Source organism: Erpetoichthys calabaricus, chromosome 3 (assembly GCF_900747795.2).
Source record: "Erpetoichthys calabaricus chromosome 3, fErpCal1.3, whole genome shotgun sequence".
Taxonomy (NCBI): domain Eukaryota; kingdom Metazoa; phylum Chordata; class Cladistia; order Polypteriformes; family Polypteridae; genus Erpetoichthys; species Erpetoichthys calabaricus.
The window spans coordinates 73,767,070-73,791,365 of record NC_041396.2 but is presented as its reverse complement, the minus strand read 5'-3'; the positions used below and the strand labels follow the sequence as shown (position 1 = coordinate 73,791,365).

General features: G+C 36.1%; 1 protein-coding gene across 1 annotated transcript in view; it reads right to left on the bottom strand.

Moving 5' to 3' along the window:
- ankef1b (ankyrin repeat and EF-hand domain containing 1b) overlaps positions 1–23,234 on the bottom strand; it is a 48,609-nt gene extending 25,375 nt beyond the window's left edge. Inside the window, exons 1-3 of the mRNA XM_028796919.2 lie at positions 23,004–23,234; positions 4,642–5,030; positions 1,696–1,895 (exon numbers count right to left, since the gene is read on the bottom strand). Coding sequence (XP_028652752.2) covers positions 1,696–1,895; positions 4,642–4,993 — 552 coding nt within the window. The 5' untranslated portion in view covers positions 4,994–5,030; positions 23,004–23,234. The remainder of the gene's footprint in view (positions 1–1,695; positions 1,896–4,641; positions 5,031–23,003) is intronic.
- Positions 23,235–24,296: the final 1,062 nt, after the last annotated feature.

Below are 24,296 nucleotides of genomic sequence, written 5' to 3'. Positions count from 1 at the left end.
GGTCCCTTGCCATTTAATATAGACTGTTCCTACTAATGTTTATGCACTACTGTTCTAGCGCCCGTTATTGCAACGGGCTTAATGTCTAGTAACACTATAAAATTAAAAAAAAAAATCTCTATCCCATGTAAGCTAGTGCTAATTAATTTAGTCTTTTCTCATATTAATACATCTTTCTTTATTTTTAAGCAAACACATCCATTGTTAAATATTTTGTAATTCATATTACTTGCTAAACGTGAAGTAATGCTGATGGCAAAGTAATGGTGACTTTTGTGAGGAGCAGCAAAACATTGCTGAGATAATATTTTGAAACACACATTTGATTGCATCATTTTGGTTGTAGGTGCTAAGTAACAATTTTAAATGTTGAAGAATATAATGATCTTTGGCAATGAGTATAATTATGTATGAATGTTACTACTAGTGGTGAAAGAGTTATTGGTGGAAAATAAAAACAAAGAGGAATGACAAACAGCATTAAGTACACTCATGGAAAAAGCAACAGTCAATCTGGAAAGCAAGATGTAAAGAAACATTGCCTATACAAGGATGCTGATTATGTTTGGTGCAATCATACTCTTTAACTGACAGACATTGTAAAGGGTGTATTATGTACTGTTTGATTTGAATAAAGCATCTGTTTTACATCGTCTGAGAATACTTTTACAGATTTATCTAGGCCTGTGCTGGCATACCGTTAACTGACTGACTCGGTTATACACCCATTATTTCTGTAAAATGAGACTTACCAGCTGCACTTTTTGTAGACAGCAAATTTTAACAAATGTAATTACAATATTAATTTCAAAATTGTGCTGCATTAGTGACCTCCCGTGAGAAAATTAAAAAGAATTTACAGTCAATATGGATATTATTTCAAACCAAATGTAACTTCTGCAGTTTTGTAATATCTTATGTGGATAACAGAGTTAATATTTTTCTTACAAGCAATCAATAAGAAGATATAGTAATTGTATGATTTACTAAACTGCTGCCTTGTTTAAATCACTGCGACATATTACCCAGGTTTTATGGGTAATATAGTTGTACAGCTCAGTACATACTACAAAAGTCTACACGTTTTTGTTTCAAACCAAATGATAACAGAGAGACATAAAATGTAACAGATCCTATTTTCCAGCTTTGTTTGAAAATGGTAGTCCTTAAATTCTCAAATACAAGCAGTTTGCAGGCACACTTAAAATGCAATCATTCTGGTGTTGTTGCTCAGTTAATGCTCTCCACTTCTTCATCATAAGCCTAACCTTCTACATCCAGTGAACAACATTTATGAAATATTCTTACAAGTAGTTACAACGTGTAGCCTTTTATTTATGTTATTTATAGAATATTGTTTGAAGAACAGTGTTTATAACAAAAAAAATGCACTGTTTTTAAATAAAGTCACATTCAAATTATTTATTAAAAATAATAACCACAATAGTACCTTACTTAACCCCCGATACTCACCTTCTTCCAAAGAATCTGTGATATTACCTACTAGTGACGCTATTTTTTGTTTTTGTTAATTAGTTTTGTTAATTATTGCTAGTTAGTTTGCTTGTTAGTTATTGAAATAAGATAAATGACCTGATGGCACACCACTAAATGCATACAAAAAATTTCAGGTAATACATAATAAAAACCACAACTAAACATGATCCATAAAACTCTCATAACAGCAGTAATTACCTGATCTGTTGCATTTGGATCAGCACCATTTTCCAAAATGTTCATACATGTTGCTTTGCATGTCAGAGCTTGTTCACAAGCTAAAACAAATATGGGTCTTCCTGAGACTGAACAGTTGTTAACATCAGCACCGTGTGAGAGAGCAATCTGAACACAGCGTAAATGTCTTTTAGTAGAGTGAATACAATAAAATAAAATGCCTAAAAATGGAAAAAAATATGTAAATATATATTAGACAATATATACTCACACTACACATACTAAACTTGCTGCATGGCAGGTAAGAAAAAGAATATGACACACCTTTACATACATAATAGTGAGTTCAATGCAGAGCTAGACTGAAATATGATGAGACACTGGGCTGGCACACTTTTTAAAACATGGTGCCTAGATTAGTGTATATTATACTAGGGAGCTTCGCCCCCTGCTCGCTTCGCTCGCCAACCCCCGTGTTTGGTTTTCCGGATACACACTTTTAAGATTTTTTTTTCTTTGAATTGTTGCTATTTCATTAGTTTCACTTTTATTTCAGAACTTCTGTAAAAACAATATTTGTAATCTTGCGAGTACCAATATGCTGAATCTTTTTAATGAGGTCAGGACAGGTTTCTCTGTTTGGAATTTCAGCACAGACAAAACGATCTATATCACCAGCAGTTAATAATTTTTTTTTACAAAGTAAAAAAGTAAATAGAGTTCTGCATTGGACTCCTGTCTGTAAAGTCGTGCTATTTTCCTCTCACAGTTCCAAAGGTACATGGGGTTACCAAGGTGATACCCCAGCTTTTGTGTAGGTTTTTGTACAAGGGCTAGACAGAGCGTTTTTGACTCCTGGGGTAAATGTAGCTTTTTAAATAAGCAGACAGATAAATATATACAGTATACACTAACAAAGTAACCAATAAATGCATGTGCGGTAAACTCCGTTTTTGAAATTCTCAAGATACTTTATTTGTCACATGCATAGTTATACAGGACAACACCCAGTGAAATGCATCCTGATCTGCTTATCAAAAACTGTGCAAAGTTAGAAGAATATCAGTTAAATTAACAAAAAGTCATAGATTGAAAGATAACAGTATAGTATAACATAATAAATAAGTAAAATTATGTGAATAAAGTAGAATTAAGTGTTAAGGTGCAATAGTGTAGTAATTATTGTGCAAAACCAAAGATAGACTGGTGCATAGTTAAATGAGGCAGTTTGTTTGCGCTACTGCGATCTTTACTTTCTTTTTTTATATTTTCTAATCTTCCTACTTTCATATCCTTTAACTTTCTCCACATGTGTATAGCGCCGGATTTTTTTTGTTTTTTTTTTGAGCCTTTCTAATTTCACTGGTTTCATAGTCTCTAACCTGCTCTGCATGTGTTTAGTGTCAACGTTTGTAAACGTCTTTATGAAGTTCTAGTTTGTCATTTTACTCATTGTCTTTTAATTCTGAGCCGTACAGTACAATACATAGAACAGAATAAATCCTCAATACAATATAAAAATAAAAATTCTAGAAGTACAGAGTAGAATTTCACATTAGATGATATCACAAAATATGATTTGGATTTGTTTTAAGTCCTGGAGACCTCATTAATTAAGCTGCCTCCCCCATTTTGCCATTCAACATCTGAAATAGCGCTAATCCGATGAAAGAACCCCTCATTCCCACGTCCCCCATTCATCAGGGATGACTTTACCTTAGGCAGGCAATCTACAATTTAAAGAGATTGTTATTTTGTTGTGAATTGTTACACATGCATTATTTTCACTATTACTTTAAAACCTTTTGTAAAACAATACTTGTTTCTTTATTTCCTGCCCCGCGCGTGTTTACATCTCTTTCTTCCCAGGCGTATAATACTGCTCGTGTTGTGAAGGGTGTTGCGGCTGAACGTACGCTAAGGATATGGCTTTGGATCATTTGCTGTCTTTTTGCTGCTTTGAGCTCCGAGCACATGATGCTTGCCTGCCAAAAGCAATCCAACAACTGCTAGATTAGAGGTCTATTGACTTGTTTTAAATGATGACTCACTGCCTGGTCTCGCGTGACTTTGTAAAAGCAATACCTGTCTTTTATTTCTGGCCCCGGGCATGTTTGATTTTTTTCTTGCAAAATGTATAACGCTGCTCGCGTTAGGTTGGGGTAGCTGCCATCGCGCTACCCTTCGATCCTTTTAAAGCCTGTACAGCCGCTGTCCTTTTTGCTACGGCCCTGGGACAATCTCTTGACACCAAGTCTCATGTTTACGGTCCGTGGCAAGTCTCCTTGGTCTTGCGGGTCTTTTAAATGTCTTTCGAGATTATCACGTATCGTAGCCTTGCATTTGCTTTCCATTCCTAATTCATGAAAGTGGGATATTCTTTATTTCTTTTAGCCAAACAGAAACTTAGTTTTTTTTTTTTATAAACACGCTTACACAGGGCCACCTTTTTATCTCCAAATAATGTATAGTATCTCTGCATATTTTTAAAGATGTGGGAGAAGAACTGGTGTACTGGTGTTTTACTGCTGTAAAAATAATTTTCTCAGTTTAAAGGATTATACCTGTATATTACTAATACAAAATGCATATAAACAGTAAAATGACAAGGAGATTGCACGATGATGTCACAATCTAATATACTTCTAATGCAGATTCCTGCAGGAAAAGAGGTACTTTTCAGAATTTTGTTTATTTATAATGTTTGTGGCTTTAGATCTAACACCATTAAAACTAGAATTTTGAGAATATACAATGTCTTCTCTGAAATTATATTAAAATAATCTGTGTTACTGTAGGTATAAATTAACTTTATCTTTACGGCATCTAATTTCAAAAGTATACCTGTGTTTGTTTTCTATGAATAACAACTATCTTTACAAATCATGCTACAATACTGTTAACTCATTATGTGCCATATTTGTTTTTAAAATCATACACTGATTGAAAGATTAAATATTTGTATACCTTTGCCCTCATTGTCCACTACTTTCATATTTGCTCCAGCCTTTGCAAACACTGCGACTATGTTATCATGACCAAGTTCAGCCGCTTTCATTACTGGGCTACATCCATTTTTGTCTTGTGTGTCAGGATAAGCCTTCAATGAGAGAAGAAAACTACACATGCCAGCATTGTTATCTAATGCAGCCAAATGAAGGGCACTGTTTCCATCACCAGGATCAACTAAATTGATGAGATTAGGGACACCAAGCTCAACCATCTTCTTTATCTGAGGCTTGTTCTCTTCTCGTACACATTGAAGGAGCTTATATGTCTGAAGTACTGCTAGTCGTCCTTGTGGTAGTGGACTTGCCATAACTGCAGACCGAATAGCTCTTTCCTGATGCTATAGCCTATAAAAAGAGAATGACAGAAATATTCTAAATGCCACATTTATTCAATATTCTAATTTTCACAGTAGAATTACATTTTATTTCAATCTTGTTTTGCCAAGTATTACAGCACATTACAATATAACACATTGAAAATAACATAAGACAATAGAAATAAAAAATATGTAAAAAACACATAATGCGAAGGTCAGCTTGTCCCTGAGAATAACAATGAATTCCTCTGTCTGAAAGGGCCAGACTACTTGCACTGGGAAAGCAAATATACACAGTTTAGGAAAGATCTCCACATACCAGAAGACTACAAAGCAACTCTTCTTCCATCTCTGTGTGGCAAGAGTGTTAAATCAGCATTTGGCTGCAGCACTTAGCAAATACTCAGTTTGACTCTTACCTAAAAAGATCCTCAGATCCCAGCCCTCTCCTTGGAGGACCTTAGGCACATCTCCTCTAGAAAACAATAGTCTGCAAGTTTACTTTTTCCTCTGGATTCAATGTTGCTTTTTGTATTCAATACAGCAGTCTCCAGTCATTTAGCAAAAGACGTAAGACACAAAATGAAACAAAGAGCAGCATTAAACTACTGTGCTAACATGGTAGTAATTATCTTAGATACATTAGACGACTGCATTTTTTGTGAAAATACAGGATATTTTTTATTATCTATTCACCTTTAACTGTTCACTTTGTGATGATGATGATCATGATGATACAAAATTAATTATCTTGTTCATAGCACAATTTATAATTTATTTTAGATTTTTGGAATAATACAATTAGAAGTGACTATAACTTTGCAGCAGTATTTAAAACAAAAGCCTATTGTAGTGCAGTGTTGAAACTGTGGCTGGTCATAACAATGATGATTACCACCTAGGTAACAGAAGTTCTTTTTGAACGTATCTAGTTTGGTCACTTGTGTACCAAAGTTTTGGCTGGGACTGCAATTATGAGTACATGGTTTATAATAAGGGAAGATTATGAGCTAGCAAGGATAAACCTGAGCTTGGTTGCAAATACCTTGCAAATATCAAATGTAATAAATGGCAAACCTAGGTTACTAAACTGTTTATATGAAACAGGAATACATATTTCCACATATACTATAGACAAGACATAAAAACTAGTAATTGCAGGAATTCAGGGAAGAAGTCGTCAGAAGGCAAAAACTGGTGAGGGATACATGTTATATCAGTCATCCTGGATATTCCTTGTTAACACTGTTAATGGCTAAATAATGAAGACACAGAAGCAGAATTATTTTACACTGACCCTGAAAAAGATAACACTTTAACACTTTATATTCACTGACTAACCAAGAAAAATACTTGTTGGTAAAACAGGGATTTTTTTAAAAAAGCAAAAACACTGCATCAAATGGCAGTAGATGGAGCACTACTTAAAACTGGCCTTTCTCAGAAAAAGATTTTGCAAAGAAACTGATGTGGTTAAATAATGTAAAAATAATATCTTTTGAAACAATACAAGGTGCTATGTGCAGTACTGGTCAAGTTTCATTCTGTCTTCATGCTTCCATAATTCCAGTCTTAGAATCAAGTGTGCCTATGTCAGGAACAGAAAAACATGGAAACTTTTTGGGGAAAATTTTACATTGAAGGAAGGCTATGGTCCAAGTATTAGCATCTCACTACATTTGCCTTGCACATCCAAAGAAAAAGAGTTTGTTTGAATTTATAGTTTCATCTGTGACATTATACTGCGTTCATTTTAGTAAGAGAAATGGAGAGATGGATATACATTTTCAACAAAATGTTTGAACCATAATTTCTAATACTGGTCAAGAAACATTAAGTTGTTTCAGGTAAATGACAGCTGCAACAAAAATAAAATGAAAAGATATACCAGCTATTACTTATTACATATTTTACAGAAAAAATCAATTAAATCAAAGCAAGTGTCTTAAAACACAAACTATACATATGACTTGTGCATTCTTGTGTAAAAAGCCTGATTCTGCTTGTTTGATCTAACATATTTACAGAATGTTATTTGCACCTTAAAAATTCAATATATTATCAAGTGTTAATAAGATAAAATATTAAAATAAAATTATCATCAGTGTGACACTGTATATAAATATCCTGGAGCATTTAAGCCACACTCATTTTTGTTCTATTAGTGCCTCCAATCAAATGATTGGTTTCTCAACATAACTTTATTGGTTACTTGATAAGCAAACCACAGTTTAGTGGAGAACTATATGTATTAATTTGTATTTAATAATTCAAATTCACAGTCTCTGTCCCAAGTTCATGTGGCCCCTCAAGAATTTTCAAGCTAAAAAGCCTCAGTGAGAAGTCAGTCACAGTGAAATTTAGCATGCCGATATGTTTAAGTGCAACAAGTATCACCAATATAGCTATGAATGCCATGTTGCTGCAAAAAAAAAGAAAAAACAAACAAAATATTCAAGTACACTAAAATGCAATTTCAAAATAATAAAAGCTACCATATCACAATTGTACAATAGCTACCAAAAGACATTTCTGTGACAGACACACTGTCTAGGAAGTCATTGTTTTAGTCAAGTCAACAACAGAAAAATTAACAAATAGTAACATGCCTTTCATATCATTGTGCCAATACTGGATTGAAAGCTTTACGAAATACAAAAACTAAGGATAACCTTTTGAAAATCCTTAAAAGAATAAAAACATGATGATGGTAGGAGAATATTGCCCTAGAGCATTCCAGAAAGTAATTGAAAACTTCTGACAGAGGACAAGTAACTAAATTGGGTTCATGTCTGGATATTGTTCCACTTTTCTTGAGTATTGTCCCTGAAACACCAAAGCAGAAGTCAGCCACAATATCCCACAGAGGCCATAACAAACTGTAAACTCCTAGACATGTGCTTTGAAGTCACGATAGTATTCTCAATGCGTTGTAAGTTCCAACCATTTTAAGTTGGAGGAGATGAGAAATAGACTTTTTTGATTTTAAACAGCATGCATAGCTTGATAAGAAAACAGTGTTAGCACTCTTCCTTTGAATTCAACAGACAAAACAAAATATTTAAATAAATAAATGATCTGAATTCAATTAACATGACTACAGTTGCCCAGGCCATTCATTCATCAATTCTCTCAGAGGGTGGAAAGTGGGAACCAACCTCGGATGAGGAACCACTCCAAAACAGGGCACACTTGCACATGCACCCACAATTAATAATCATACAAGGACAATTTCCTCTTAAGTTAAAGTAATCCCCATGTGGACATGAAGATGAATGAGAAAATCCACATAAGCTTCTCATTACCTTCTTTATTCACTTTTCAATATTGGTCATCCATCCATCCATTTTCCAACCCGCTGAATCTGAACACAGGGTCACTGGGGTCTGCTGGAGCCAATCCCAGCCAACACAGGGAGCAAGGCAGGGAACCAATCCCGGGCAGGGCGCCAACCCACCGCAGATATTGGTCATTGTTTCTCTTTTTTTATAATATCCATCCATCCATTTTCCAACCCGCTGAATCCGAACACAGGGTCACGGGGGTCTGCTGGAGCCAATCCCAGCCAACACAGGGAGCAAGGCAGGGAACCAATCCCGGGCAGGGCGCCAACCCACCGCAGATATTGGTCAATGTTTCTCTTTTTTATAATATTGTTCTGTTCATTTATCATTTGTTAAATTATGTATTATTTGCTTTTTTGTATTCTGTTTGGTTATTGTTTAGTATCTATGTGTGTCTAGCTATTTTGTGGGTGGATCCCTAAGAGATGGAGCCACCTGTCCATCATAGTTTAGGGACCTCCCTCAGCTGTTTTGGTATTCCATGTATTTATATGTGTTTTATTTATTTTTGTGTGTTTTTTATTATTGCATTTTCTGTTATTTTTATAATTATGCATTTTCTATTTGAATGCGAGTATATTCCATGAGTTTTGTGGGTGGAACACAAAGAGGCCACCTGTCCATGTCATTTAAGAACTTCCCCAAGCCCTGTAAAGGTGCTGGAGACAGGCAGTTCAAGTGGGAATCATTCATTCTTGTGAAGTGTTTTGAACTGTATTACTGTTTATGGTTGTATGTGTAGCAGTAGGGTGTTATTCCGTGTTAGCCATTATCGATGCAATGAAAAGACGAGCAAAATGACACCTTTTTTTGGCTAACTAAAAAGATTGCAATATGCATGCTTACATCTTCCCTGAAGAAGACCCGTCTCAAAAGCTTGTATATTGTAATCTTTTTAGTTACCCAATAAAAGGTGTCATTTTGCTTCACTTCTTATTGTTGATGGTTATTTTGGTCTGTGTTCTTAGTCTGATTACTGGAATGTGTTTTTGGGTTTTGTTCACTGTGGATTGCCTTTTAGGCAACTCCTTTAGTGCTTCTGTTTGCACTGTAGAGCTTTTTTTTGGTATTTTTCTAAATACATCTCCTTTTCATAAATTTTCTTTTGTTAGCCCATGTTTGCTCAGGCCAAGGTTTAAGGTTACCCCTCTGGTCCAGCTTTTCTGTTTCCTGCAAAACTTAAGGCATGCCATCTAAGTGGGAATTAAGCCCACAGAGTTGAGGTCTTTTCCAGTTAGGTAAAAGAGGCCTGGCCTCACCAGTGAAGTCTTGCTGAGGCATTATTAAGGCTTCACACCTTTTGGCTTTCATGAAGGCTCTGGTTCATGACACCAGCCCTATAAAGGCAAAGGTATTCAATGAGGTTTATTCCAGTGTTCTCTAGTGTTTGGTGGTTCTGTGAGTACTATACAGTATGTTCTTTGGTTTTGATCTTCAATTTGATTCTTGTGGATTTTGTATTCAGACCTATTTGCTTTGGATTGTCCTTTAGGCAACTCATTTTATTTCTTTTTATTGCTTATATGGAACATTTTGTTATTTTTGTACGTTCTAGTGAATAATTCCTTTATTTATAACGTTTCGTTGTGAAACTTGCTACTGCAAGCCAGAGTTTTATGGTTTCCCCCCATGAAGCAAGTTTATTGTTGGTTGGTGATTTTTAAGAATATTTTGAACTGTTGAAGCCAAAGCCCAATATCACCCACCCACGGTATGCTAAAGCCAGTCTATAAAGTGGGAGATCAGCTTTTCTTAGAAATTTGCATCTTCAGGGAAGGCTGGTGAGGAGGCTGGCCTGTTTTGGGTTAATTTTAGAGGTCTCTGGCCTTTGCCATTTGTGTGCTGCTACAATCATAACAGTTGTTTTCCATGTGTGAACTTCCTTAGATCTTAACAATAGAGTTTGATTATGCAGACTTGTTATGGTATCTCTGCATCTGTGAACTGAGGGGATGGTCTTATAAATAAATAAAACTGGCACTGAACTGAAATAGTGAAATAGTACTTTCAATTGTAATATCTGGCGGTAAGTTGGGATAAATCTTCCCTCCCATCTCTACCTCCCTTTCTGACTTTACCTAGGAACCTTTAATAGCTTTGAAAGCTGGTTACTTAATTGCCTTTGGAGCTTGAAGATAGAAGTCTGAGAGTGAACAGGTGATGTGTGCTTCAGACTTTGAGGATTGCTGACATTTATAATGCTGCATTATCACTTTAGAATTGTCACTTCTCTGTTGCATGAACTGGTCTATTTCAAACATTCCTTTTCAAAAAGTACTGTCCACTTCCTGGTGAGACACACTCAGAAATTTCACAGCTGTCTAAAGTCAGCACAATAGACAGTGAAGACACCAGAGCTTACAACAGCCCTGCATTTGGTCAGACTATTTTTAGTAAAGGAATCAGTTTGACAACCTTAAATTATAATTCACAATGTGATTTTGGAACTACCTGCTTTCCAATTATGCATAGGTTAAAATGTGTGTGTATTTCTTATAGTGGATACTAGAACTGCCAAGTCCCAATTAAGCACTCAGATAAACAGTTTTTTATAAATTGTGTGATTCTGTCTCTACCTGCTACCACTGCACTGGCATTTCTGCATTAAAGGGAAGTATAGCACAGACTCACTTAATGTTGTTCAAAATAAGTAATAAGCTTTCCTCCGTAATTCAACTTATTATTAACATGTTTATTACAACCTTCTCCTCTTTAGCATTTTTTTTCAATTTCTTATTATATGTTCAATGAAATTTGTTACTGCTTTTTTTGCAGTATGTGAAATTGTCTTCATGCTTCAGGTCTGTTTATGGCTCATGGAACTACTGTAAATCTACTGGCCCTGCAGTGTTCTATGCTTTCTCTTGGGTATGTGTGTGTACACATATGCAGCCTGACCTTTTCAGTTTAGTTATAGGCTTAAAGGCTGTAGCCTCTTATTCATCCATCCATCCATTATCCAACCCTCTATATCCTAACTACAGGGTCACGGGGGTCTGCTGGAGCCAATCCCAGCCAACACAGGGCGCAAGGCAGGAAACAAACCCCAGGCAGGGCGCCAACCCACCGCAGGGCGTACGCGTGTGCATACGCACACACCAAGCACACACTAGGGACAATTTAGAATCGCCAATGCACCTAACCTGCATGTCTTTGGACTGTGGGAGGAAACTGGAGTACCTGGAGGAAATCCACGCAGACACGGTGAGAACATGCAAACTCCACGCAGGGAGGACCCGGGAAGCAAACCCAGGTCTCCTAACTGCGAGGCAGCAGTGCTACCCACTGCGCCACTGCCCTCTTATTCCTAGTGTTAAAATGAAAACTGGCTTCTTTTTTATTTTTTAATCGCATATTTACATTTCTAATTCAAGGTCTTCCAGATAGCAGTAGTGCAGCACATGCCTAGTGCCAAAGGTCAAGTACAATTTGCTTCTTAAAGGGAGCCACGGGAATTTGAAAAAAAAAACATATCAGTATCAGGAATGCTTGAGCACAAGATAATACTCTGACCAGAATGGGACTGAACAGCATCTTGATCTGAGAAGGACGTCATGACAGCACTAAATTAGAAAATGCCACTGAGGAACTCTTATGTGTGCTTCTTCTACTTCACGCAAAACAAGCCAGTAGTATAATGCTCCATTTCAAAAAAGTGCATAGTCCTGGTGTGGAAAGAACAGGTATTTAGAAAATTGTTTTTTTTAATTGTATGCCAGCTTTCACGATGTCCAGCTAACTCCTGTCTGTGCAGTTGTTAATGCTGCCACTAAAGAGCCCCATGTCCAGAGTATTGTGTTCAAGTTGTGCAATGTGTATATTCTATGTGTTCTTTGCATGTTATTATGGCTTGTCCTTTTTCACTCCAAAGCCGCTTAGTTCTAAACTTGAGGTGTTGCTATTTCAATTTAGGCAGTACATAGCAAATATACAGTATTATCCCTGGCTATGGGTGGTTGCAAGGCTCTCTGTTTACTTAAATCCATATTGGTGTATTTTGTCGGATTACGATGAAGTCACAGAGTATCAAAATGATCTGAAGCCAATCAGGCTAGGCATTAGAATCCCATTGTTTGATTTATTTTTTGTGACCCAAACTACGCATGACGTTGCAAGTTTCAGTAGTCATTTGCAAAAGATTGGCACATATTATTAGTTAGGTAAATTAATGTTAACATTAAAGAAGTCTGCACACATAAAAGAAAATCCCCACCACAATTTTCATACCAGAAATACCATTATACCCCTGTTTATGCTTATGGTGTCTTGTAAATCTCTTTTGAGGGTTCTGGCCACTTCAATACTCAAGAGATTTGCCTAATGCATACTTTAATATCACATGAATTAGGTCTAATCTTATGCAGCTATAGATCTGTTCCTTGACTTGAGATTTTTGTATCTTGGATAAAAAACTACCAGTCAGATCTTGCAGGTGGACTCCAAAAAAAACACAATGAAGCAAGTTTTTTGTTTGACATCTTTAATTGGTTTAGATTCTTTTGCCATTTTCACTATATTTTTATTGCTCAATGGCAACAAACTTTCACTTTAAAATGTATTATATTAATAACTGATATTGAAATATAATTTGATTAAGGTGGGGTGAACACTTTGCATTTTATCTCTCATGCATGTACATAAATATGCATTACATAGGCTCATAAAATAAAGATCAAAGTGAATCTGAATATCAAAATGAAATTTTATATACAGTTACAAGCCTGGCTGGTACTGGTGTCACCAAACCTTAATACTGGGAACATATTGTAATAGTCACAAATTCAGATTAGCTCAATTTTAATAATGAGAACAATGTATTAAAACAAGTTTAAAATGTTTCTAAAGATTATGAAGGATCAAAAACTATTTACCAAACATGAAAAATGCTGATATCATCCAAAGTATTATACAAACGCTTCTGAATACATTGACTATAAAATAACATTACATTCTCAAAACCACTAAGCCCAAATCAAGGTCACAGGGGCTAGACCCTAACCAAACATCACTGAGCAGAAGACCGGAAATAGCCATGGACAGGGTTCCAGTTCACTACAGGACCCAATAACATCCACAATCAAATAGGGCCAATTCGGAATCTGCAATTAACATAACCTTTATTTGTTAATGTGAGAGTAAAGCTGGAGTACTCATAGTAAAAAAAAAAGGAAAATCCACACATATATTGGGAGAATGCACAAACTCCACATGAACAACAACCATGACATGGGGTTTCAATCCAGGACACTAGACGTGTGTGATAACAGTGCTAACCACTGTGCCATCAATTTGTGTGATCCATATATTTTTCAGTATCTATACTAATAAAAGGCAAAGCCCTGACTGACTGACTGACTGACTGACTGACTGACTGACTGACTCACTCACTCATCACTAATTCTCCAACTTCCCGTGTAGGTAGAAGGCTGAAATTTGGCAGGCTCATTCCTTACAGCTTACTTACAAAAGTTAGGCTGGTTTCATTTCGAAATTCTACGCGTAATGGTCATAACTGGAACCTGTTTTTTGTCCATATACTCTAATGGAGGAGGCGGAGTCACATATCGCGTCATCACGCCTCCTACGTAATTACGTGAACTGAAAACAAGGAAGAGATTTACAGCACGAGTCAAACGCGGGAGCGAAGGTAAATGACGTTAATTGTCTTTTAATACTGTGTAAGCATACATATTAACACATGTGCAATTAAACGTGTGCATTTACGGGGTGATTTCTCAGGCTTAAAAGCTCGCCTTTTATTAAAAAGGTAAATGCAAACTGTTTTCATTCTGAAGGGCACAAACCACGTTAGATTTCAGCCGTTAAACACGCAAAAATGTCGGTACACCAGATAAATAAGCGCAACATATTATCAGATGTATTGTATGCTTACAATACATATAGAAATGTGTTAATCGTTAACTAATAGTATGGGATGGTGTTTTTCGACTCGCGCCTTGATTTAAACGATTCCATGTCTTGGTGGGTTTGCGTAGCTTATTGTCAATATCTTTACACCTGTTTTTAAGACTTATTGACTGAAACGGGCTTTCACGAAAAAAGTTAGGGCTTTGCTACAGGATACACCCTCCACAAGTTAAGGAAGTAAAAATAAAAGGTATATATTTCTGTTTTATTTAAACCTTTTAAGTTCGTATGCATAGCCCCATTTAGCTGTTTTAGTTTTTTTTTTCTTTCTTCAGTAATATTTAATCTCCTTAAAGAAAAACAACATATGCATTTTACTTTTTTTGTATCTCTTTAGTAATATTTTAGTGTAAAAGGATAACCAGTATTTAAACCTTTTATGTGACTTTATAAAGTTATTTTACACAATGTTGAAAAATTAATAAGAAAGCTACATATTTTGGCAGCTGCTGCTTTAATTTTCAATGAAATGAAAAAAGCTCTCCAAGAGAAAACCTCAATGAAGAAGAAACAGTTTGCACTATCTAAAAAGGAGAAACCCTCATTTATAAAGGTTTGCTGCAGATGACTTAACTGAAAATAAATGAATAGTTCCTATGTGTATAATACATATTTATCTATTTGACTTATGCCTTTATTCCAGCAACTTGCAACATCTGAAGTACAATTTGTTACATTACTTTTGTTTTTTGCAGCACAGGCAGGTGAAGTGACCTCCTCAGGGTCACACAGTGGTGTCAGTACCAGGATTTGAACTGACAAGCTCCGGGTTTACTGAAATATTACTGAAGAAAGAAAAAAAATGAAAACGGGCAAATGGGGCTATGCATACAAATGTCCATCCATCCATTATCCAACCCGCTATATCCTAAATACAGGAGCCAATCCCTGCCAACACAGGGCACAAGGCAGGAAACAAACCCCGGGCAAGGTGCCAGCCCACCGCAGGGCGCACACACCCACACACCAGGGACAATTTAGAATCGTCAATGCACCTAACCTGCATGTCTTTGGACTGTGGGAGGAAACCGGAGTACCCGGAGGAAACCCAGACAGACACGGGGAGAACATTCAAACTCCATGCAGGGAAGCGAACCCGGGTCTCCTAACTGGCACCTTTCACTGCGCCACCATGCCGCCCGCATACAAACTTAAAAGGTTTAAATAAAACAGAAATATATACCTTTATTTTTACTTCCTTAACTTGTGGAGGGTGTATCCTGTAGCAAAGCCCTAACTTTTTTCATGAAAGCCCCTTCCAGTCAATAAGCATTAAAAACAGGTGTAAAGCTAAACTTGCAGCACCGCTATTCAATTACACTTGCCTAACGCCTCTCCTAAGGGGAAATACTGTGGGATCTGGGCATCCGTCAAAGCACCAATCACAGGCCTGATTAGAAAGCGGGAACCTGTGATTTGTCGTCTCCCTCCCATGTAACAATCACAGCCCATGTTACAACGCACTATGTATGTATGTGTATATATGTGTATGTGTGTGTGTGTATGTATATGTATGTGTATATATATGTTGATATGTGTGTATTATATATATATATATATATATATATATATATATATATATATGTGTGTGGATGTGTATATGTATATTATATATATATATGTATATGTATATATATGTTTACATAACCTCTTTAACACACCACTTCTCCGCTGCGAAGCGCGGGTATTTTGCTATTATACATATATACAGAAGTGAGGGAGTGAGACTTAAATAATTTTCATTGTAGAGTAGAAAATATAACTGAACTGCATTTGTACTCATTTACAAAAATGTTTACTACAGTACATATCTTCCAAAACTGTAAACACATACCCACTAACTGCACACATATTCATTTATCATAATATCCAGTGTTCTCTTAGTGAGAAAACACATTGTTAAAAAGAAATATATAAAATAATAAAATAATTTTCATCTCTTTTCTGCGCAAGTCCACATTAAAAACTAACAAAAGATTCAGTACTAAGTTGGGCTAGAAATAGGCAGAAACATTGTGTTACGTGTTTCTTTCAGTATCCATGCAACAAGAGAAAAACAGGCTAAGACTGTCAAATGAAGAACAATTACATCTCTCAGTTCGTCACAATTATCACTGGCATGCATTGTCATCTGTGATGAACAGAAAAGGACATGCGGTAACCTGAAAAAATAAGCATGATTGAATGAAAAAAAAACAAACATTCTTATAATAATCATGTACAGTAACTCTCTGCATTCAATCTTAATTATAAAATAAGATGTTGTGAAGAATTACTTCTTCCCTTTTCTAGCTATAACTTTACAAAACAAATATTTCTTTTACCTGTGTTTACCAGTTCCCAAACAATTATTGCTGTGCTTTCAACCATTTTGTGCGATACTTAGAATTTCTTCTATAAAAATTTGCACCCATGTTGATTTCAGCCTCTTTCTTGGATACTTTATCTACAGTATATCACAGTGTGATATTCAGTGTAAATACTAAACCAGCTTTATGTCCAATAGCACATAAGCCATTGTTTGTTGATTTGACAACATTTTTCTTCACCAGACAGTAATAGTTTTTAGCTCTTGTGTATATGAATGCAAGCATGAACATTAGAAACAGAAAAATATGTTGACAATTTCTGCTTTAACTAAGAGGACCCATTGAACCCATTATTCATAGACTTGCTACAAACTGTAGTGGTTAAATCTGGGTGTACAATTTGTGGTAGAATCACCACATTTATTTGTGTAGAAACATCCAGGCACTACCCAGCTCATACTGAATATGTTACATACACCAGCATGTGCAGTATTACATTGAGCAAAAATAAGGTATTTAAAATGGTATACATTGCTATGATGTGGTTTTAGATTAAGTGTGCATAAAACTATGGCCTTCTTCTGGCAGCAGATTTTCAATTATATGCAGCCTGTTTAGTGGCAGCATATCAGTGGAATAATGTGTGGTACAATCAAATCCAGAAACAATTTAAGTAAAACAAAACTTTAACATTTGCTATTATATATTCCTAACAATCCTCCAGTACATTCTGTGTGTTATTCTTTGAAATTTAACCCACTCTATAGCTATACTACCACAGCTGAAAGTCATTACATACTATATAAAACTCTGCATACAGAATAGCTTCACATGCATCAAATGAACACGCAGCAGAGCATATACTGTAATTTGTATGTAACAAAATAAAAGTATATACTGTATCTGTAAAGCAGTGTTTCAGTTTCTTCTTTTGAGAAATGTTTGTTTTCATGATGCTGAAGTGATTAAGAAATCAAACTGGCTATTGCCTGCTTGGAAAAAAAAAGTTTTTTCTGCAGAAAAATATTCTGTAACATTTGTCAAGCTACTCTTCACTGCTAAAGAGTCACCATTTTGTTACAAATAGAATTGGTCTTGTAATACAACAAGAAAAAATGATTACAACAAAAATAAATTATTTTGTTGTGAATTTGGGTTTGTTTTTAAGTTTTTATTGTTTCTTTTGTGACATCATTTCAGCAGTATTTTGGGGTTTATTCTCACAATTGTGGGCATATTGTCTGTAGTAACTGTGCCGTTGCTATGCATAATAGATGTGTGACTACATGTTGTGTAGGCCCTCATTTTTGCCATCATCTTCTGGTAAAAGAACCCATTTTTCAGTTCTAGGAGCAAATTAATAATTTTAGACCTGAGGACAACTGCAGTAATTCAATCAAGGAATCATGATGGTGCAACAAACTATAGTATCTGTGTAGGAGATCTAGGGTCAGATCTTGATCATGACACTTAAAAGAAAAAATGAATGTCTGATTCAGGTGAAATGTGACATTCAGCCTGCTTTCAAGGGTGGTCACAATGGATAATAAAATCGCCAATAATCCAGACAATGCAAAATCTTCAATATATGTTTGGTAACAATTACAGAATAACAGCTCCACTATATGGGGTCACTTTGAAAATGCTTCTCCTACTAGTATGAATGCCTCTGATTTCCTCCAATATTCCATAAATATTGATATCATATAAAGTCAGAACTGTGACCCAGATATAGATGAACCTCAAAATGAAAAAAAAAAATTAAAAAGTTGTAATGTTGAACCTCATGATAATTTTCAATTAATAGTGGTCAATATACCAGCTGATTTGGTATGCCTGGATAAACCTTTTCTCCTTGTATGGATTTTGAAAAAAAACATTTTTCTGGTATTCTAAACATTAGTGGAGAACCTGCAAACACATTTAATTACAAAGCATGCAAGCAAGATTAAAAAGGAAATGTGATTTTGTATCATTCTGTTCATAACTTAAACATAAAGTCTTTGTGTGTGGATTTGTATCTGTGTGTAACAACTGAGCTTACCCCTTTAAGAATATTATGCAGAGTGCAATCTGATTGGTGAGTTGATGAAACAGAGAACACAAGAAGAAGCCATGTCTTGAGCTAAGCAAGGTGGCATGAGCATGTGATTTGAGATAGTGAGAGTGGGACAAGCTGTATTTTTATTGGTTCATGAGAGACAAATACCTGCAATCGAATTTGTTTCAGTAGCAGAGCGTGAATAAGTGTCTCACCAGATAAACAGCACATCTGTGTTCATTACAATAATGATTATATTAATCAGTAATACATTTGTTATTTGTTAAAGCATACAGTAAGTTTCAATCTGAAAAGTACACAAATACATTATACTGGTACACCTACATCAATTAGACAACTATGATCTCTGCAGTTGTACAGTGCTTTTGATACAGGTCTATAAATGTATTATGAGATACAGTAATATGTCAATATGACAAATACTGTACATGGGCAACTATTAAGGTGTTATCACTGAAGAAAAGTAATTTTTAATGATTTATTTTACTTTTTTATACAAAACAAGTGATAATAATATGATAAATAAAAATTACACATTTTTAAAATTATTTTATCCAAAACTCAAAATACATATCAAGAGTGAAATATACATAATTGGCAAAAACTAACTAACAGAAAATAAACAAATAACAATCTTATTCTTGGTTGTTTGTTTTTATAGACTTTACCTGGGTCTGCAGCAATAATCAACGAAAAGTTTTCATAATAAAAAAAAAAAAACTTAAAGTAGATTGATGTTGTTTTTAAGAAGTGACAATTTAATTCCCGGAGCAGGCGTGTAGTGCTCCCTGTATGCCTCAAATCTGGACACATGAACAGAAACATTAACGACTTGAAGTTGCAACTGATCTTTCTTCAAATGAACTCATGTTTAATGGGGTTATTATGAGTGATGAAACATGGTGTTTCTAGCAAGACCCAGAAACAAAATGGTAAAGCATATAGTGAAAAACACAACGTTTACCAAAACAAATAAGCATGATCTTGAACTGCAAGTGTGATATGCATGCTTTTTACAGCTGTTGAACGAGCAATATAATCAAAGATTACAGTCATTCAGGTAGCCATTTCTTTAATTTATTATCTTTAAAATATTACTGTTTCCTCAAAACGAGATCACGTATCATATCACTAATTTCTTTCCTACATTGGTTACTCTGATCAATCAAAAGGTTTGAACTACCCTCCACCCAAAGTTCCAATAAAGTTACTTTATAGAAACTGATAAGAGTATTACACAGAAGCGTAGTTAATTTGTATTTAATGTTTTTTTTGTTTAAAGAAAAAACACAATAATAAACCAATACAATCTAAGAAAATAGCAAATACAGTAATATATTCTAATGACAATGCATGAAATTCCACCTGATCTCAGAAAGCTATATGATGAAAGAGACACATCTAAAGAGACACTTTATCTTATATATAAACGTCCACGCGTGGAATTGTGCGTGTCTGTCCAGCTTGGAAGTGAGAGGTGGAGTCAGGGTAAGGGCTCTGCCTCCAAGGAAACAGAAAACTCTCTTAGTCGCTGATAACACAAGCGGGTCCAGCACGTCAGCAAAACGAAACATCAGAAGAAAGACAAAGTCGCTTAGCCGCTAACATCTGTAAAACGGTATCCCTTTTACTTTTCCTCCCGCCGCTAATGCACAAGCGAGGCAAGCATGTTGGCATAATGAATCCTCCTAGGACAGAGATGCCCAGAGTAGTTCCTTTCAATTACCTGACATCTCTACATTTCAATTTTTTTTTCTGATGATTTCAATAGTTTCTAGGACCCTGGGCTTTTTACAGCACAGGCTTACACAGTTGTTATAGAATAAAACAAAATAGATAACACGGTACAACATAGGCCCAGTGTGTTTACTTTAGAATGACATGACTTAATTCTTGCTAAATTAAGAAAACTTTCAGAAATGACCCTGATATTAAGTATTTGTTTCTTATTTGAAATAACACAGTTCAATTTGAGATAACCCCAATGAGTTATACAAGGTGGATTAGGAATTTCCAATTGAAATAAATGCAGGATTATTAACTTGTGTGTTGTAAAATTAATATTTAATATAGTCATATTGTTACTAGGTGTTGTTGAGAAAATGTATTGTGTAAAAATTGTAACCTATGTATTGTGGATATTATATATTGGATTGTAAATTTATTTAACTATTACAATATTGAATGCCACAGTTTTTAGTTGCGGTCGCAGCAGTGTAATGAGTTCTAAGTTTGAACATCATCGTTATGTGCATGTTAGTTAAACTAGCAATTCCAAATTACACCAATAAGTACATTCTTAAAAATAAAGGTGCCAAAGTGATCCTTCAGAGCGATGCCATAGCAAAGCAATTTTTTATTCCCAAAAGAACCACCCACATACAGGTTCCAGAAAGAACTTTAATTTATTTAGATCCCTAACAAATTTCATAGATAACCATTGTCACGCGCTTGCACAATGGGGAAAGCTTCAGGTCTCTGGTGATTGTAATTCCCTGCTGCTCCAGGGGTTAGGGTTCAGGTTGTGTCCTAATCTCTTTTCTCCTCCTCCCTCTGCAGACCACAAGACTGATGGCTAAAACACCAAGGACATCACGTCCGGTGTCTATCCATCTGGACCCACCTCTTCCTGCTGGAAGGACTTAAGACCAGAAGATCTGCCATCTTGAGACAGTTCAAATGGCAACATGTGTCTGGAAAGAAAGTTCCACAATTATTGCAATTTTTTTTGTGTTTTACTTCAGTTTTACAGGGTCACAAGGGTTGTGCCCCAGCTCTGTATCATGGTCTGTCTGTTCTGTTACATCATGAACAGATGCTAGTAGGTTTGTAACATGCCAGTGGGTTCCTAATTTTAAAATGACTATTGCTGCACAAAATACAGGCTAACTTAAGGTTTTCTTGACCTATTAGTATCCTGCTAGGCAGCTTACTTTACATTAGAGAGAAACACATATTGGAAACCTTTTCGAAGCACAAATAACCACATTCATATGCAAAGAACCTTTCCCAGAATTAAACTTTTCTTGGTCAAACAATAGTTCTTCGAGGAAAAACACAACCAAGTACACTCTTAAAAACTTTATGGTTCTTTATTGGGTTGTTTAGTTCTTTGCTTGACCAAGCACCATTTCATTCTTGGGAGGGTTCTTTGCATATGAAATTCTTTCTTTGTTATTTGAAAACTCCCTAATATGCAGAAAAAAGAGAAACCTTTTAATGTTTGGTAGGTTACCTAGCAGGAAACTAACAGATTGAGAAAGCCTAGACTTGGTGTGTGTTATTGCACACGCGAAAGTCCTTTTCAAACCATGACCCATTGGTATTTTATAAATCTGTTACCATCTACTCATGGTTATTTACTTATGGAGTCTATTACAGATCTAAATTAATAAAGGTTCTTTCTGGAACCTTTATGTGGATGGGTCTTTTGGGAACCAAAAATTGATCCCCTGTGGCATCGCTCTAAAGAACCACTCTAGCACCCTTATTTTTAACAGTGTACAGTGCCATTAAGTAACTTTTATTTTTAAGAGTGTTGGTGTTGTGATACACTAATAGACTAACAACTACCTGATCCCTGCCTTCCACTCTGCTTGCAGAATTGGTTCCACCCCCAGGGTTCCTTTCAAGTAATTTCACTAATGATACACACAAATAATTACGTTCAAATCACTTACTATGTTAGAATATTGAGCAGAAGTAATTCTGATTCATGTAGTATGTGCTTACTGTGTAATGTGTCCTATATTGCCACTTAATGTTTTCTAATATAATGAAGATATTTTGAATGTTGTATACGGGATTGTGCATTTTATGTTAATAGTCCAATAGTTGCATTTTAGGTTTGTAGCACAAAGGCAAATTGTTAATAAATGGAGCTATACTGTACTGCTGTAAAGCTCCATTTCATTGCACAACATTAAGTTGCACATCATTTTATGCAGGTCAGTTTTAACACGAATTTAATTAAATAGTCGGCCAGCACAATCAAATTCAGAGTCGCGGAGAGCCACAATCACGGTAGCACTGGACGCGACGTTGGAGCTGTCTCTGGACGGGATGCCAGTCTATGCCGGAGTATTACTGTATAGTGACTCAGCTTCGAGTCACCTATTTGGTGGCCTGAGTTCTGCACCCCGGATTTCGTGAGACGACAGAAAACACATAAAACAAACTGTTCTTCACTACTCTCTGCCCCCGATTTATCATACATTTTACGGAAACAACGATATGTTACTTTTTTTTCTAAAGGTGAAGTAATGCTTTCCAGTTTCGAGAAATCATTTCAAAGCAAACCTTTGAGAGAAACACGGAAGCAAAATGAGCAAATGTAATAAACAAATAAACAAACATACCGAGAGGCTGGTCTCCTCCACCCCGGTTCGGGTTCAAGAAAAGCGAGCGGTCGAAACTCTCAGCATTCTGAGTAACAGCACTCCGAGTTGAGTTTGCCCTTTCACTTGTCACAAGCCCGTACGTAGGTTTAATCACGAAAACGCGCTAAAATACTCTTGTTGTCAGTCCGCCGAGTGCCTGCGCCGCCGACGCCGAGAGACGCTGCCTTCCCGTAAGCATAGCAACGACTGAGGAACGCCGCGTGGTTCTTAAGGAAAGCAAGAGGACTGATTTAATTACAGCTAATGCCGGGAGAGTGAAATTTCATCCTCACTGTTTTAGGTCAGTGTCATTTTGTGTTACTTTAGACGCCTGTGTATTAACAATACAGCGGAACAATCTATATAATTATGCACCAGTCATGTGGAAATTAGCATAATGCCGAATATGACAAGGCAAACTTGACTTTATGGGGCTGGTCAATTGCGTCAACTTTATTAAAGCAATTCAATCAGGTGTAAAACATTACTTTTGACATTTTAGCAACTCCGGCCGGTTTGTAGTAGACCTTATCCTGAATCCATTTGCTTGGTCTTCTAGTCGGTGGAATATTTTGTGCATGGTGGTTAAAAATGATTTGTTATAAGCATATAGTTGTCATACCGCAGTCCCTATCAGAGGCTTTAGCAGGAACTTGGGAACGAGAGTAAGTGGGACAATAAGGGATGCGGACACAGCTGATGTGACAATTAAAAAAGGTGCATTTATTGAAAAAAATACTCCAAAAAGAAATTATAAAAAAAGGCACCTAGATAGTGCAATGATGAATTAAGATGAAAAACAGACAACAAAATAACGTTCCAAAAACTGCATTCAACACATGGCACGAACCAAAAAATGTTCCAAAATAATAATAAAAAAGGCTCAACCCCCTTTTTAATAAGATCTTTCTCCCCTATCCAAAAACTTCTGGGTTAAAGCTGACTTGTCCAGGCAATTCGGAATACCACTCTATTCCCTGCCGATACATCGTCCTGCAGCACACCTGTAGTTCTTCTTCTGGTTTGCACTCAACTCGCCCGGTTCTGGAGTAAAGATTTGCTTTTATCCCGTGTCGAGCATCACCTGACTCGGGTCTAAAACCCCTCGCGCTCCCTAGTCACGCGCCTTCCCTAAACGTTATCTGTGTTGACTGTGCCGCTCGCGACTACGTTGTCGACACTCCGCACCACGTCTTTCTGTTATGCCCACAACCGGCGTCAGCCACGCGCCTCTATGTTACCTCGCAGCGCCGCAGCCTCCGAACATATCGA